Below are 17066 nucleotides of genomic sequence, written 5' to 3'. Positions count from 1 at the left end.
TTACCTAGTACCATACTACTTGGGACATCTCTGCAGGACACACCTGGAGTTTGGAATGTGGAAATAGAAAATTTAGACTAGTCAAAACTAGACTTAGTTCTTCTAAGTCCCCTTTCTTGCTAGACTTAGGTATACAGTTTTCCATCTAGTGCCTAAGACCCAGGCTTTACTGTTCAATCCTAACCTTTAAAGAAAAAGACCCAAATCTCAGAGTGACAGTCCTAAAATCCTAGTCCATGAGATCTTAGATTTCCATCAGATTGTGACACACCCAAGTTTTTGGAACAATTTGTTAGAAATGAAAATGATCTAATCTACTTGAATTATACACACCTCAGATGGGCTTCAGAACAGTTTCTTTTCTACTAGACAAAAATATATGTACGAGAGTAGTCATTTAAGAAGCCTAGTCATTTTATGAACTGCTTATATTTTACCTATTATTACACTCAATATTACTTTTTCTATTTATTATATTGTTTTGTTCTCATATACTTATCTTCTTACAACATGAAACTTATCAAATGATTCTTAAAGAGACCATGAAACATTCAATAATGTAATAAGACTGAAGGAAAAAGAAATTAATCAATACCATTGCTAGATAATTGTTTTGAAAGCAGAGACGACAATACAAGTTAAATAAGATACTACTTTTCTGGCTAGAAATCAAAAAACAGTCATTTTATAATATTGTCTTCACTTACGAAGTATCATGCCAAAAATATTTTGTCAAAACAACACAAAAGACTTTTTGTCCTATTTTAAAAGTATTTTCCTCATCTAATTCAGAATGAGAAGTGCCATATTCAAATTTGTAGCATTACCACTTATTATTCAAGCTTGTGTAATTTAACATCCATTATTCAACTTTCTTGTTTATAAGACTGCAATATTATTATACCATTCATTGGGCTTTACTGTGGACCAACATGACACACTGTGGTAATGTAATTTGATATAATGACAAAAAATTTACACAAACCTTCTTAAGTTCATCTACTAACAGACTTTTTACATGTTGTACTGAGGCTAAATGTGTATTTACTCTGACAGATGTGAATGATGGAGGATGTGACAGGTGATTTAACAGAGCTTCAAATTTTCTTTGTGCATCTTGTTTACTTGAAACAGCTAAAACCTGTGGGGGGGGGGGAAAGAATGTTTATATTTCATCATAATAAAAATATAGTAAATATGCTTCTACATTTGTTCCATCTAATGAAACACCTTTTAACAATTGTTCAGTTCCCTTTTATTTTGTTGTCTTATGTTAGCAACCTTAAGAAACACATAATACTTTGGAGTTCTTAGGATTAATTGTGGTAATAGACACCTAATAAAATGCCTGACATAAAGGACTTAGAAAAACATTGTAACAGTTTCAAAATATAAATATCTTCTACATCTGTTCATATAAATTCAGGATTTCATTCTACTTCAATAACACTATAACACTGATGGAACAGTTATTTACTAATATATCCTAGAGCCAACTGGAAATATCAATATATACAGAATAAATATCATTGATATACTCACTGTCAAAGATCCTCCAGGGTATCCGCTTTTTAATGCAGTATTAAATATAACAAATAGATATCATCCAAAAAAGACTGGCAGAGTAGCAAACATACCTGTCAGAAATGAAGGCATAAAGTCTCACCTGGGTACCCTTGCCATTAAAGCTTTTTAAGGCACCCATTTTCCCATTTTGTGACTACTCTGAATTTTCATAAGCCACTCACCAGCCTACTAAGTCACTGGTCTTAAAAATTTACTTTCTGTAAGTACTGTTAAAATTTAATATTTCTTTCCCTTCAGTACTTTTTTTTTAAAGCAAAGGAATGGCTTTTGTTTTTGTAATATCATGTAGTTAGTGGGTATAAAAAAAAGCGATGGTGTCAAAGATATTTGAATCTTTTATACAAGAATGTTCACTTAAAAAGCTGCTGAAAATACAAAAGAAACAGTCAGTGGGATGAACAGAGTGCCTACAGAATGGAGCCAATTTTTATCAGACACATCAGATAGAGCATTAATCTCTAGGATATAAAAAACTCAAAAATCTTAACACCAAAACAAATAACCCAATCAATAAATGGGCCAAGGAACTGAACAGACACCTCTCAGAAGATGATACACAATCAACAAATACATGAAAAAATGTTCAACATCTCTAGCAATTAGAGAAATGCAAATCTAAACTACTCGACAATTTCATCTCACTCCAGTCAGGATGGCAGTTATCAAGAAAACAATCAAAATAAGTATTGGGAAAAAAAAGGCATATTCATACTATGTAAGGTGGTGCAAACAATCTGGAAAGCAGTATGGAGATTTCTTGAAAAATTGGGAATGGAACCACCATTTCACCCAGCTGTCCCACTCCTTGGTTTATAACCAAAGGACTTAAAAACAACAAACAGGGACACAGCCACATCAATGTTTATAGCAGCACAATTCACATAGCTAAATTGTGGAACCAACCTAGGTGCCCTTCAAACTGTGATATATATACACAATGGAATATTACTCAACATTAAGAGAGAATAAAATAATGGCATTTGCAGGTAAATGGATGGAGTTAGAGAAGATAAAGCTAAGTTAAGTAGGTCAATCCCAAAAAACAAATGCAAATGTTTTCTCTGATATAAGGATGCTGATCTGTATTATGGGGATTGGGGAGGGCATGGCAGAAATGGAGGAACTTTAGATGGAGCGAGGGGGGGGAGCGAGGGGGGGGGAGCGAGGGGGGGGGAGCGAGGGGGGGGAGCGAGGGGGGGGAGCGAGGGGGGGGAGCGAGGGGGGGGAGCGAGGGGGGGAGCGAGGGGGGGAGCGAGGGGGGGAGCGAGGGGGGGAGCGAGGGGGGGAGCGAGGGGGGGAGCGAGGGGGGGAGCGAGGGGGGGAGCGAGGGGGGGAGCGAGGGGGGGAGCGAGGGCCATGGGCCAAGGATGGTGGAATGTGATGGACATCATTACCCCAAATACCTGCGTGAAGACAGAATGGTGCGACTGTACTTTGTGCACAACCAGAGACATGAAAAATTATGCTCTATTTGTATAGTATAAATTGAAATGAATTCTGCTCATACATAACAAATTATAATAAAAAACTGCTGAAAATAATTGCTAAATGCCTCCACTTCTTTAAACACACACTTTATATTTTAATTCCCTTGAAATGAAAATGTTTTCCATAGAATATAGTCCTTTAATCTTTGAATATAAAATGCAAAAATCAAATCAAAAAGTCCTGGATTCATTAACATATTCAAAAAAGAAGTAACATTTAAGTGACTTTAATTTGATTAGAAAAGTTAAAAGATTTAGAAAAACAAAGTTACTATAGTAAACACTGTAAAGTGGAATAGAGCATAGCCTTTGCTAACAAAGAGTTAACAAAGAGGACTTCTATGCTAGACACTGCCATTAGCAAGCAATTAACATTTTGAAGAGTTATCACCAAAAGGATTTTAGGTGCTTTCACCAAAGTGTGACACCTCAAACAGCCTTGTATTTTCAGCCATTCTCTATTTACACAGAAGAGGAAATCAAGGTAAACCATGAGAATTAATGTACTCAGAGAACCACAACGCAAATCAACTGCTTTAGATTCTAAATCTGAATTTTTTTTTCATTACACCTAAACTCATTGCCTTCAGATTTCAAATTGGATCAGTTACATGATTCCGTGGATCCCAGTCTTCTCACCTATGAGAATGAGAACAGCTGCCTGCAATCGGAGACCGAGGGAGAAGAATCCAAATTGCCTCTACAATTTAGGCAGACGATTTCATAAATTCTTTTTAAAGAGCTGGATTTAGTCAACAATACTGCAAAAATTTTAAAAACTGCCAAAAAATCGTAAAGATTAAAGTGAACGAGTTTGTAGATTATCTAGCACAACTGATCACATTTACAGGTACACTCAAAAAATTACAAAATCCTTTTAACCTAAGTGTCAGAGGCAGTGCTCCAAGACAGGTGTTTTCTTCTATATAGGACTTAAGTTTTTGAGGACAGGGATCTTTTGTTTATTCTTGTATCCCCTTCAGTGACATAACACTATGGAGTTAGAGAATATTATGCTAAGTGTAGTAAGCCAATCCAAAAAAAAAAAATGCGAATGTTTTCTCTGATATGAGGATACGTTTTTTATCCCCTTATTCAGATTTTCTATTCCTGAATAATATGTAATTATTTGAATTTTTAAAAAGTTATCAGATGTATTTGTCTGACCCACCTCCTCATTCATAAAGTTCTCCTTAAGATAGTTTTCAACCTCAGGCCTCAAAGATATTTTAGGAAAAATAGGCATTTTTTCCCCCGTATTCAGTTCTCCAAGAGAAACGTTTTTTTCCGTCCCAATTACAGTGTGCAGTATCTTCACAATGAATAGCAACCCACAAAGTCCCGGGACCTTCAGGTGCTCGAGGAAATCGCGACGATCCTGCCGAGTAAAATTCCAAAACGAGGAGGACAGTCCTTGGTTTCCCGAGTGTTAGCTAAATTAAAAGCTGTTTCCTCGCCTCCACCACACCTGGCTTTGATCCTCCAGGTCGCTCGGGGAAGTCACTGAGAGGCCATGCCACTCACTTTGCAAAGACAACTAAGGAAAAAGCCTTAGTGACAAAATCAACAAAAAGAAAAAGAAAGAAAGAAAAACTGGAAACGAGGCTGTCAGTAGCAGCTCCTTTCAGCCTTATATCCTAATTTCCAAACCCGCGCCCCCAACTTCGCAGCGGAAACCCGCTTCCGGTCTGCGTCACTTCCGCCGTCAGCGGCACACCCCTCCCCTCTGACTACCCAATTGACAGCCGCAAATCTATTTTACGTCACGACTGCGGAGATGCAGGCGGCTCTTGCGCTTGTGACAAGACTTTTGGGGAGACTGCAGAGAGCGCTGCGTCCCACAAAAGATGTGTGGACTGGCATGGATCGAGTGGAAGACGTTCCTAACCTGAACAACGTTGGCAGGCCATAAGTGTTCTTCTGAGTGACCTCCAAGAATAGGATGAGGCCAGTTTATTTGACCGCATCAGCTCCCTCTGATTTCATGGAATTGTTTGCTAGGCAAGCGCCCCTCCACTGCTCGGAACCCCCATTACCCCCCCACCCTCCCGCATCTTGTTTTAAGATAGGGTCTCACTAAATTGACCGGGCTATCCTGTAATGGAGGCTACTCCTGCATCAGCTGTGATTACACGTGTGGAGAACCACGCCTAGCATCCTAGCACCTGCCTGCCTTATTGTGAATATCTTTCCCACCTGAGAATGGAACAGATTGGGGAAAAATAAAATTTTTGTTACTTACAAGTGTGGTGTTTATCAGGATTCTTGGGTGACCCATATCTCTGTAATTGTGAAGTATGTGACTTCTAGTGCTGGGCTTGATAGAGTTTAAATTACACTTTGTAACCACAGGAAAGTTTATAGTTTTGTGACTCATTTTCCTACTTGATATTGTTATTGAAAATTAAATTAGGTAAAATGCTTTAAACACTACTGAAGCAAAGTTAGACCTTAATAAATATTAGATAGTGTTATCCATGTATTTGAAGACCACTCAAGAGGGAAAAACTAAAGTCAAGTAAATTCTGATAGACCAGAACTAACTTTTCTATTTCAGGAGGAGTGAAGATAGCAAGTTTTAGGTGTTATGGAAATATGTGTAAGAGGTTCCAACCTAAGGAATGGGGGTTGTAGCAAAGGAAAGAGGGTTACAGTTGGTTTCTAACGAGGAGAGTACCTAGATAATTTGAGATTGGATCAGCTTTAAAAATCTGTGCACAGGCAATTTATGAGCCATAGTGACTGCTACTGATCAAGAAGAGAATCAGCAGATCCCTTGCAGACCACATGTATTCCCGTAAATGCTTTCATGCACCTGTTGAAGAGACGCATTTCCTAAATGTGGGAAGGCTGATCATATTTAGCTAGAAAATACAGAAGAAATGTTAATACTCATTGATTGGCTCATGACCAAAGTCACAGACCTAAGATGACTTAGATGTTTTGAAACTCAGGATATTATGGGTCCCCTTGGTGAACATAAAGAAACTTTGTTAGGTTTTTACTAACATACTCTTCCTACTGATAGGGAAGAAATATTAACTTTCTTTTGAATAACCTATATCATCTAAAAAGCATTTGTCTCTCTACAGACATTTATTAATGAAATTATATTGATTTCTTGGGCCATATGGCAAAAGAGAATTTCCTGATGGGAAATCTATCAATCCCAATTCATCTGAAAGCTGACCAACTGCACTAAAATCACAATAAACATTACCTTAAAGATTGAGGAGTTTTTCAAATTATTTTTTAAAGATTTATCCCTAGCTGGCAGAACACACTGTTTCTTGAACGCTTCCTTAAAGTCATGAGCAAATAGATCTGAGTAATAAATTGAATTCAATTCTAGCTGCAGCTGGTTCTTCCAAGTATTATCTGTAGTTTAAAATAGTTCTTTCTAAGAAATATTAGATGTAGTTTTTTTTTTTTTAAGTTCCTGGAGTTGGCCAATATTTTCCTTCATTGAAGTTTCAGTTTTGTTCTACGTATGCACTTGCACATTTTTTTCTTTTTTTTTTCTTTATTTTGTTGTACTTTGTAGAGATTTTACTGTAGTTCCCTTTTAATTCAATGAAGTAATTTACAATAACTAGTTAAGAAAAGTCATAATCCTAATGATAGTTTTGTTACCGCTGTTTACCAGTGAGGAGTCCTTGCTTCCCTGAATGCTGAAGTATAACACCAGAGAAGCACTTGAGGCAAGTGCAGAGTGGAGAGTAGAAGCTTTATTAAAGGACAGAAAAAAAAGACTTCTCTAGGAGGAAGAAGGGGACCCAAAAGGTGGAATCCGTAGAAGGGCGAGGTTTGAGGTCTTCCCTTTTTTATAGCTAAAGTCTTCTTTCAGCTTTCCCACACTCTTTTGTTTCCCTTTATCTTTCAGTGATAGAATATAGGTGGGAAGGCCTGAAAGGTGGGAGATAGGTGGACTGGAGGAGTAATCTGGACAAGAAGGGCCTGGGGCAGCTTTGATTAGCACCTCCTGGTTTGCTAACCTTACCTACCTATCTGTAAATCTGGCTTCAGTTTCATCAGGTTGTTTTCTATCAGGACTTTTCTGATTTTCTGTATTCAAAATATATTTATTTTCAAATAGTATTATTCCATAGAATTTGTTATCTCCTCTAGATCAAGGACCACACCAAAATTAGTTTTAAAGATTTTAAGGGGCAGGGGCTGGAGATGTGGCTCAAGCGGTAGCGCGCTCGCCTGGCATGCGTGCGGCCCGGGTTTGATCCTCAGCACCACATACCAACAAAGATGTTGTGTCTGCCGTGAACTAAAAAATAAATATTAAAAATTAAAAAAAAAAAAGATTTTAAGGGATTTTAAAAAATTCAGGGAGAAATTATGTTGCTAAGGGCTATTTTAAAAAATAGATTCTCACAATTCTCTACTTCAATTCTTTACAATTATTCCTACTACAATTTACAGTTGATAAAACATTCATTGTGAACTGAGGTGTGTTTTTTCTAACAACTCAGTATATCAGCATGATTTGTTTAGATAATATACAATACATTCTTTAAACCAATAATATTCAGTTTTTAGTTGGGGCCAGTTTTTCTTCCTTCCAGTTAGTAAAAATCTCAAATTTAAAAGTTTAAATAAAACTTTTTTGTTTCCTTGCTTTCTTTTTGTCCCCAGTGGTACCGGGGTTTGAACCCGGGAACATTATACCATAAACTAACTATCTATCTATCTATCTATCTATCTATCTATCTATTTATTTATTAGTTACATCCCCAGCACTGAGACATGGGCACCTAGCAATTTGTGACAGGATAGCAAGTTCCAGGCCATGGATTCACTAAATTTCCCTGTCCGGCCTCAAATTTGCAATCATTCTGCCTCAGCTTCACATGTGGATGGGGATAAACACATGCCACTGCTTTGACCTATAACTAAAACTTTCCCAGGCCCCCTTGGAGTGTTTTATATTGAACCCAGGGCCTCAGACAGGCTAGGCAGCACTATACCACTGAGCCACATCCTCAAACCCTATAAATATAACTTTTTAAAATGAAAAAAAAATTTCTAATGTTAGAGCTATCCCATTACCAGGTTAACTGTTCATAGAAAAGGTGTTAAAAATCTAGGCATGGTGCTGTAAACCTGTATTCCCAGCCACTCTGGAGGCTGAGGCAAAAAGATCAAAAGTTTGAGAACAGCCTCAGCAATTTAGCAAGACCAAGTCTAAAACAAATAGGTTTCGGGTGTAACTGAATGGAAAAGTATCCAGGGGCTTAATAAACACAAATAACAAAAAAAAAAAAAAGAAAAGAAAGTTTTTAACAAATTTTTCAAATATTTTACTTTGTTTCCCCAAAGGAGGAGGAGGAGGGGGGAGGAGGAGGAGGAGGGGGGAGGAGGAGGAGGGGGGAGGAGGAGGAGGAGGGGGGAGGAGGAGGGGGGAGGAGGAGGAGGAGTGGGGAGGAGGAGAAGGAGGAGAAGGAGGAGGAGAAGGAGGAGAAGGAGGAGGAGGAGAAGGAGGAGGAGGAGAAGGAGGAGGAGGAGGGAGGGGAGGAGGGGGAGGAGGAGGGGGGAGGAGGAGGAGGAGGGGGAGAAAACAAAGTTTTTAACAAAATTTTCAAATATTTTACTTTGTTTCCCCAACCCACCCCACCCCACCCCACCCACCCACCCCACCCCACCCCACCCGGATTGAAACCAAGGGTTATTTACCACCAAGCTACATATGTACCCCAACCTTATTTTTTATTTTGAGACAGGGTCTGTAAGTTGATAAGGGCCTTGCTAAATTGCTGAGGCTGGCCTGGAACTTGCTATCCTATCACAAATTGCTAGGATTACAGACATGTTCCACCACGCTGAGCCTAAATTTTCCAATATTTTAAAGAATTAAAATGAATAAAAATGACAACAGCACTGCTCAAATTATTAATCCCATTTTATTAAAAATGAACGAACAATTCATATTACTGTCTCTATCATTAGGCTATCATGAAAATTTTTCCAAAATAAAATTTATAAAGTTTTGCTTGAAAGATCTCCCTTTATATAAAGATAGTTCTTTTTAAAAAGGTAACTGTTTTTTAGAAATCTGAAATCCAGGGGGGAAAATATGTAAAATGTGGTTTATCTTCTTGTCTAACAACTAAAGAAGCTGTTATAGTTTCAACAAAGAAACTAGCACTAGAAATATCTCTTTAGCGCATTGCATTATGTCCTGGTGTCCCACATGACACTCATAAAAACTGAAAACATTATTGCTGTTCAATTAAAGTTTTATAAGTGTCCTTTATAAAGGACTCAGGGATATAACGGATTAAGCCTGTTTACAAACACACGATAGTTTATATAGTCAAAAGGATGGTCATTAAAATTAATTTGCAAAGATTCAGCACATCCCTTTTTTTCTATATAAGTTGAAGCTTGCCTTTAATACCATAAAGTTGAAGAATTACTACTTTATTTGGGGGGGGGGGTACCAAGGATTGAACCCAGGGATGCTTACGCACCGAGCCACATTCCCAGCCCTTTTTATATTTCGAAGGGACCTTGCTAAATTGCGGAGGCTGGTTTTGAACTTTGATCCTTCTGCCTCTGCCTTGAGCCACTGAGATTACAGGCACACACCACCGTGCCCAGCTGCACTGAAGTTTTAAAAGAGTCTTAAAACCCTAGCATTGGGAAGATAGCACACTTCTTCTAGTACAGGTGACCAAATATTTTAGCATGTTAAAAGGCCACCCTACCTCCTGACTAAAGTTCAAAGTCTCTTATGCAAAGCTTGCTTGGTCAAATGGTTTCAAAATCAGTTTTCTCTCATTCCAGGATTCCCCCCGCCCCCCGCAAGGCCCTGAGCAAGGTAAGCAAGGGGGTTACCCTTGAATTACACCTCTAGCTGAGGCTCTCCTTTTGAATTGTTTTAGGCACGGATTTTGATTTAGGCTCCAGGAACCTACCTGATGCTTGGCAAAACTGTTGGGGGAGGGAGCCACCAACTGAACTCCGTGACTGCTGGTATTCCACAGTTCGTCTCCCAATCAATCCTATTTAGAATTAAGAATCGTGGCAGAACCCCAACACTGCCTGCCCAAGTGACGGCAAGAGTCAACAGACAAAACTTTTCACTTCAGCGCAACAAAGAATGGCAAAACAGTGGCTGCTAAATCAGGGAAACTTAGGACTTTCCTTGTTTCCAGACAAAACTCTAGACCACGCAGTAAAGTGAGCCCCATCAACTTTCCAAACAGTGACGAGAAAACACGCGAGCACCCAGGGAAATTCCCAACTCTCAATCAATAATCTCCCACTTTCTAACCGCTTTGGGTTCCGCCTACCGGAAGTGAAACTGGAGGAAACGCCACGTCGAACGCGTGGGTTGACGTAAGCGCGCTGACGTCATGCGTCGTTCTTCCGGCGATGGGTGGTCCTGGGATAGGGGGGAGAGGCGGAGCGGAGGCGGGGCTTGGGGCTGGTCGAGCCTCTGGTGGGTAGGTGGGTTCAGACTGAGGGGACTACGGGTCGGCGTTGGGCTCAGCGGACTCGAAACAAAGGACTATCCGGTAGGGTTTCAACTAGGCACCTTCTGGTTAGTGTCTGAGAGGCGGTCGAGGCTTCTGGGTCATCCAGTGCCCTCGCGGCGCGGTCTCAGCCGGTTTCTCGTCGCTTCCATACAGCCAGCGCCGCGTTGGGGGACCCCGCGCAGTGGCACCTGCTGCTGAGGGACCCCGCGGCCCGCCCAGGTGCTCATGATGGGGCTGATCTTCGCTAAACTGTGGAGCCTCTTCTGTAACCAAGGTGAGAGCGATAGAGCTGCGCAGCGGCTGGAATCCAAGCCAGCCGGGTCCGACCCATGAAAGCGGACAGTGGAGGCAGTGCTTTTGGTGGACCCAAACATTGTTAGACGCTGAGAAGTGACTTAGTCCAGGGGGTGGGCAGAAACTCGGTATTTTAGACCCGGAGAATGTGCAGGAGAGACCTGGCGTGTGGGGAGAAAGAGGGACTCAGAAGAGAAGGCATCTGGTCTCCCAGAATCCAGACAGTATTTTTGGATTTTAGTGGAGCAAAGCGAGAAACACTTAAGGATGCCTGGAGGCATATTTGAGGGCCTATTCAATTTCAATTAGGCATCCTTGAGTCTGTATTTTGCCCCAGGATAAGTGTTCGCCCAGGAACCTAAAACTTCTTTATCTTTCCTTTTTTTTTTCTTCTTCGAAACTCAGTGTTTTGTTTTCCATCCTTCTGTCTAAGCCTTTGCACCTTCTTGTTCTCCGATTTCGCTAGGGAATGAGTTCTTTTATACCGGTTTCCGGAAATCATGCTAACCTCTCCACCTTATTTAGGCGTTAAAAAAAAAAAAAACCCTCAGTGTTTTCGGTTTTGTGTAACATGTTACGTGTCCGTAATTAGTGGAGAACAGGTTATGAGACAAGTAGAAGTTGCAAGTCCAAAGGGGCAAGAAGTTGTAAAACCTGTTCTGAGTCAGAATGAGATGTGGTTTCTTGTGAAGAGAGCAAATACCCAGACAAAAAAAAGGGGGGGAGGGCAACAGTAAAGTTTTAAGGATTATTTTAGCAGAATGATTTTTTAGTAATTGAAACCACTTTTAAATTCATCAAGTTTCATTTTGCAGGCATAATTTTTAAAGCATTTTGGTTTTTTTTATGCTAGTAGCAATTTGTTAGTTAATGTACAAATCCTTTTTCTGGATTTAAGAAGTCATGAACTAGAATGTGTGATGCTTCACTTGTTCTTTAAACTGGTAAGAACACTAGTCTTTCCAGATTATAAATATAGATAAAATAACATATGTACCCATATATATGTAAGTAACACTTTTCAAGTGATTTCAAAGTGATCAGAATTTTAACTACCTGTGGGTATTGTTTACAAATATAATACTTATTATTTTGACAGCTAAAATGTTCTGAATCTTGTTCTAAGAAATGACTATGTTAAGGAGTGTTTAAATACATAATTGAAAGCATAAAGATTAATAATCACTTCTGTTTATCATTCCCCTTAGCTTAACAAATAGAAATTACTGAAGTAGTTGATTCCTTGTGCACCCTATTCCATTTTTTTTTTCTCCCTTTTCTCTTGTATTACTGTCATTTATCATGTTTGAGGCTTTCTGGCTGAAACTGGAAAGTAGTAAAAAATATAATGTATAGAAAATAAAAGACATTCATGGGCTATATTTTATAGTCACAGAATTGCTTATGCCTCTTAAATCACCATTTCTACCTAGAATTTTTATTTAACTTTCTTGTTGAAAATTTAGAATTAATGGTTATTTAATTTTATTCTCATTCTGCAAAATTTACTCATATTCCATAAACCAGTCTTGGGAATTAGGCATAGGAGATAGAAAAATTAAAAACAACCCCCCCCCCCAAAATACAAACCTCACATGCTCTTAGAGCACTCAAAGATTAGTAGACAGATATAGAACAAGCAATATGGTAAATTGCTTCCCAGATATTCCTAAAAATGTAGGTGACATCAAGAATGAAGTGGTCAATTTTTCTTAGGTGGTTCCTGGAATACTTTCCAGAATAAGGTATACTTGGACTTAAAGATGAGTAGTAGGTTAGGAAGCGTGCTAGATACGCTGGGTAAAATGGGCATACTCTTCTCTGGAGAAGAGCTAATTAATACAAAAGGGGAAAAATGAAATACATTGGTACATTTAAGGAAGCTGAATAGTTTTATTTGGTCGTATAATATATTGATTTGCTTGTTGCTTAATTAGAAGAGATGAGAGTGAAGAGTTAACAGCAGGAACCAAATCAGATAGGGCCTCAATATGTAGAGCAAGCAGTGAGAGCCATTGAAGAGTTTGGTCTTTGGATAATTGTTTAAAACAGAATGATGTGGTGAGACTTATATCTTAGTCCAGCGTGGGGTTGTTTTTTTGTTTTTACTATATCAGCAAAACTACCAATCGAAGTATCTTCCATTTTCATCACAATACACACCTAATCCCGAAGTATTCAGTTTGGGTTGTATATTAGAATAATGCCCACGATCCCATGTTAGACCAGTTAAATCAGAATGAGGAAGGGTGTCCTGGGCATGGTGCCAAGATAATTCTAATATGAAGCAGTGCTAAGAACTACTGATTTTATGTACTCCTTTCCCTTAACTCTGTTTCCATATTTCCTCTTTGGTTTGGTAGCATTTTAGAGCCCCAAGCATCTTCTTATAAACAAAATATCTTTTTGGGAATAAGTATACTAAAACATGTATGTATTATCTAAGTAAAGCAATTTAAACATAATTAATCCTTGCAAATTTGTATTATTTTAATTTTAAGCTAGAAGGTTAATACTTTGACACAATTATCATTGAAATAATTTCAAAATCTGATTGCCTTTGCAAACATTATTTTATATATTTATGTGTTTGTATATGTGTATTTTCATAAAACATACTTGTGGGGGCTATCTTTAAATTTACATCTAAAGTTTGACATATCATTTAACTTTTATAGGCCTGGTCCTTTTTTTCTGTTACGATTGCACACACTGTTCATCAGTTTTTTTCTAGTGTAATCCAAAAAGACAAATGAAATAAGTTTTTTGTTGTTCATTTTCATAATCAAATAACAATAACATTAATTTCATTAATCATTTCTTTCTCATTGGTGATTTTCATGTTATCATTTTGAGCATTAGTATCTAGCTTTCTTTTTCTTTTTTTTTTCCTGGATCCTGGGGATTGAACCCAGACACACTTTACCACTGATACTACATCTTCAATTCTTTTTTTTCCCCTTCTCACTAAGTTGCTGAAAGCCTCGCATAGTTGTTGAGGCTGGCCTCAAACTTGTGATCCCCCTTCTCAGCCTCCTGGGTTGCTGGGATTACAGCATGTGCCACCATATCCAGCTTGATATCCATCTTTTTATGAGTGTTACTGTACATTTCTAACCTCTTAAATCTTGTTTCTTACATTTTCCCCCTTTGCTTATTCTGCTTGTAATTCTAGACTTTTTGCTGGTTTCATATATACCAAACTTATCTGCCTGCTTCCTGTCTTCTAGAATCTTCTAAAATATTATTTATCCATACCTTAGCAAGGTTCAGTCCATTAATTTGTTCAGATTTCTGATCACCCCATTCCTTAGAAGACTTTCTTTGTCATTTTATTAAAAACAGCACTCTTCCTGTCTTAACACTCTCTGTTTCTTTACTGTTTTTCTGAATAATATTTTTCTATACCCACAATCATATTATGTTTATTTACTTACTTGTTCTATTTCTTTCAATGGAAATAAACTTGTGGAATTAACTTGGTCTTATTCACTCTTATATTTACAGTGACTGGCAAATAGGTGGTGCTAATTTTTGTCAATTTTTTTGCTTTATTTTATGCAAACATGAAGTTTTATATCAAAGTAGCATATAAATTGTTTTTTAAAAAATCGAATAATGCTAGTCTTAAACTGATAAGTATGTCAGTCATGTCTCTCTAAACTTTTCTTCTAATGTAACATACTTCCATATTTCTGAATACTATGCCTGTATGGAAATTTTAAACATTATCATTTGCTAACTTATGGTAGAAGAGAATACTATTATGCCTGTTCAATTCCTTCATCATCATAGTATAGGTTTTTGGTATAATTTAATCTCTTTTTATGAAGACTAAAGTCTTGCTACCCCTGGGCCATAGCATGCTTATAATTGTTTCTGTTTTTCCTTTAATATTTTTACCCCAGTGTAAATAATTACAAAATTGTTTTAGTTTTCTTTGTATGTTTGGCTAAGAGGTTCCTGCTCCAAATCCAACATTTACCTCTCTGCTGGTTTGAACTTGTCCTTGCCATTATTGTACGGTTTTTTGTTTGTTTCCTTAAACCAAGTTACTACATCTCAAGCTCTTTTAGTTTTTTCTTTTTGGAGACAGGGTCTCACTAAATTGCCACAGCTCTCCTCAAATTAGTAATCCTCCTGCCTCAGCCCCTAGATTAGCTCAGATTATAGGCATGACATTTTCAGTTTAAAGATAAAGATGTAGTTCTTTTGCTGGATGCAGTGGTGGTGTGTGTCTATAATCCCAACTTCTAGGGAAGTGAGGCAGGAGAATTCAAAGTTCCAGGCTAGCCTCAGCAATTTGGTGAGGCCCTAAACATTTTAGTGAAACCCTATCTTAAAATAAAAGATAAAGAGGACAGGGAATGTGGCTCAGTGTTAAAATACCTCTGGGTTCAATACCCATTACCCCCCCCCAAAAAAAAAAACAGCTCTGTTGGAAAGTTTTTGTGTGTGTTTTTTTTTTTTTTTTTTACAGGAGAGAGAGAAAGAGAGAATATCCTTTTTTTTTTTTTTTTTTTTTTGGTAGATGGACAACACAATGCCTTTATTTATTTTTTAAATGTGATGCTGAGGATCAAACCTGGGTCTTGCCCATGCTGAGCCACAATCCCAACCCCATCATCTGTTGGAAATTTTAAAAATTTTCTCTTAGGGTTTTTTTCCCTAGAAATATTATTGATTATATTATGCTAGATTGGTTTTCAAAGATTCCTTTTCATATTGCCTTTTTTCCTACCTATATTTTCTGGATTGTTTCCTTTGTCTTCCAATCTCCCCATGGAATATTTTGGTTCAGCTACTATATTTTGTATATTTAAAAGAAATTTTTCTAACTTGCTAAATATTTTCTTACTGTTTTTGTGCCACTGTTCAATGAATATTGTCTTTTCCCTCTTTAGTTTCTTTGAGGTTTTTTTTTCTGTTCTCTAATATTATGTTTGTATTTTTAAATTAAGCTTTCACAATGGAAACTTGACCTATAGCTCTCTCCATTGCATGAATACAACTACTGTTTTATAGAGTTGCATTTTGATGGGCTATGCTATGACTACCCCTAAAACTTTTGTAGGTATTTTTATTTCTCTTAAGAAACTGCTTCATCTTTTGTTTTATATTATCTTTATACTTTTATCAGCAATGTTTGAGGGTTGTACTTGTTCCACATCCTTACCAACATTTGCCATTCAGTCTTTTTAATTTTAGTTATTCTGTTGGATGTGTAATGTATCTCTTTATAGCCTTAAGCTACATTTTTCTGGTGGGCATGCTAATTTCCTTGTTCTTACCATTTTTTATATATGTATATATATATATATCTTTGAAGACAGTTCAAATTCATTATTTATTTAAAAACGACATATATCTGTTTGCTGTGTAATTTTAGAAATTATTACTATATTCTGAAATGGGTTCTTTGTCAGATTTATGTTTCGTGAATATTTTTCCCCAATATGTGACTTTATCCTCCCCATCCCACTGCAATGCAAAGGATCAAATCCCTGGCCATAAGCATGCCAGGCAAATGCTTTACCACTGAAGTGTACTCCTATTCCACCTCTGTTTATTTTCTTAATGGGAATTGTCCTGAGAAGAAATTGTTAATTTTGGTGAAGTTGTGTTTCTTAAACAAACAAAAGCTCAATAACTTTTATCTTTAAAGTACCTGCTCCTTTCATCTGGAAGATTAAGCTAGTGAACCACCTCAGATTATTTTTGAGTTATGATATGACTAGGAATTGGGTTCCATTATTTTTTCACATGGCTATCTGTCTGTTCTAGCATAATTTTCTGAGACTTTTTCCCCCAGATGGATTACTTTGGAGCCTTTGTCCAAATTCAAATGATCATATATGTCTTCCTTTCCATTGGTCTATGTCTACTCCTAAGCAATATTACACTATCTCAAATACTATAACTTTATGATGGGTTTGTTTTGTTTTTTTTTTTTTTTTTTTTTTGTACTGGGGATTGAACCCAAGGATGCTTTGCTACTGAGCTAGACCCCAGCTCTTATTATTTTTTTATTTTTGAGACTAGTTCTCACTAAGTTGCTTAGAGCCTTGCTAAGTTGCTAAGGCTGGCCTGGAATTTGCTGTCCTCCTGTCTCAGTGTCCCTAGTTACTGTGGTTACATCACATATGCCACCATGCCCAGCTTTGTGGTAAAATTAGAAATTTGTACTCTAGAGTTCTCCAACTTT

At 37.6% G+C, this 17066-nt stretch overlaps 2 protein-coding genes across 12 annotated transcripts in view; one reads left to right on the top strand and one right to left on the bottom strand.

Annotated features, from left to right (window-relative positions):
* The window catches only part of Nsun6 (NOP2/Sun RNA methyltransferase 6), a 46426-nt gene extending 36056 nt beyond the window's left edge, over positions 1–10370 (bottom strand). For 2 of the 9 annotated variants that reach the window (XM_005325784.5, XM_078023344.1), the window contains exons 1-2: positions 4246–4771; positions 986–1141 (exon numbers count right to left, since the gene is read on the bottom strand). In XM_005325784.5, coding sequence (XP_005325841.1) covers positions 986–1141; positions 4246–4320 — 231 coding nt within the window. In that variant the 5' untranslated portion in view covers positions 4321–4771. Of the gene's footprint in view, positions 1–985; positions 1142–1542; positions 1638–3713; positions 3854–4245; positions 4772–10003 lie in introns of those variants that run through there. The other 7 variants (XM_040278357.2, XM_040278358.2, XM_040278359.2 and 4 more) reach the window with 7 other exon arrangements.
* Positions 10371–10488: 118 nt separating this feature from the next.
* Arl5b (ARF like GTPase 5B) overlaps positions 10489–17066 on the top strand; it is a 29691-nt gene continuing 23113 nt past the window's right edge. Inside the window, exons 1-2 of one of the 3 annotated variants that reach the window (XM_040278362.2) lie at positions 10515–10606; positions 10721–10841. In XM_040278362.2, the coding sequence (XP_040134296.1) occupies positions 10793–10841 (49 nt within the window). In that variant the 5' untranslated portion in view covers positions 10515–10606; positions 10721–10792. Of the gene's footprint in view, positions 10842–17066 lie in introns of all 3 variants that reach the window. The other 2 variants (XM_005325783.5, XM_040278363.2) reach the window with 2 other exon arrangements.

This window comes from Ictidomys tridecemlineatus, chromosome 10 (genome assembly GCF_052094955.1).
Source record: "Ictidomys tridecemlineatus isolate mIctTri1 chromosome 10, mIctTri1.hap1, whole genome shotgun sequence".
Classification (NCBI taxonomy): Eukaryota; Metazoa; Chordata; class Mammalia; order Rodentia; family Sciuridae; genus Ictidomys; species Ictidomys tridecemlineatus.
The sequence above is the reverse complement of the archived record's forward strand: the minus strand, read 5'-3'. Positions and strand labels throughout refer to the sequence as shown.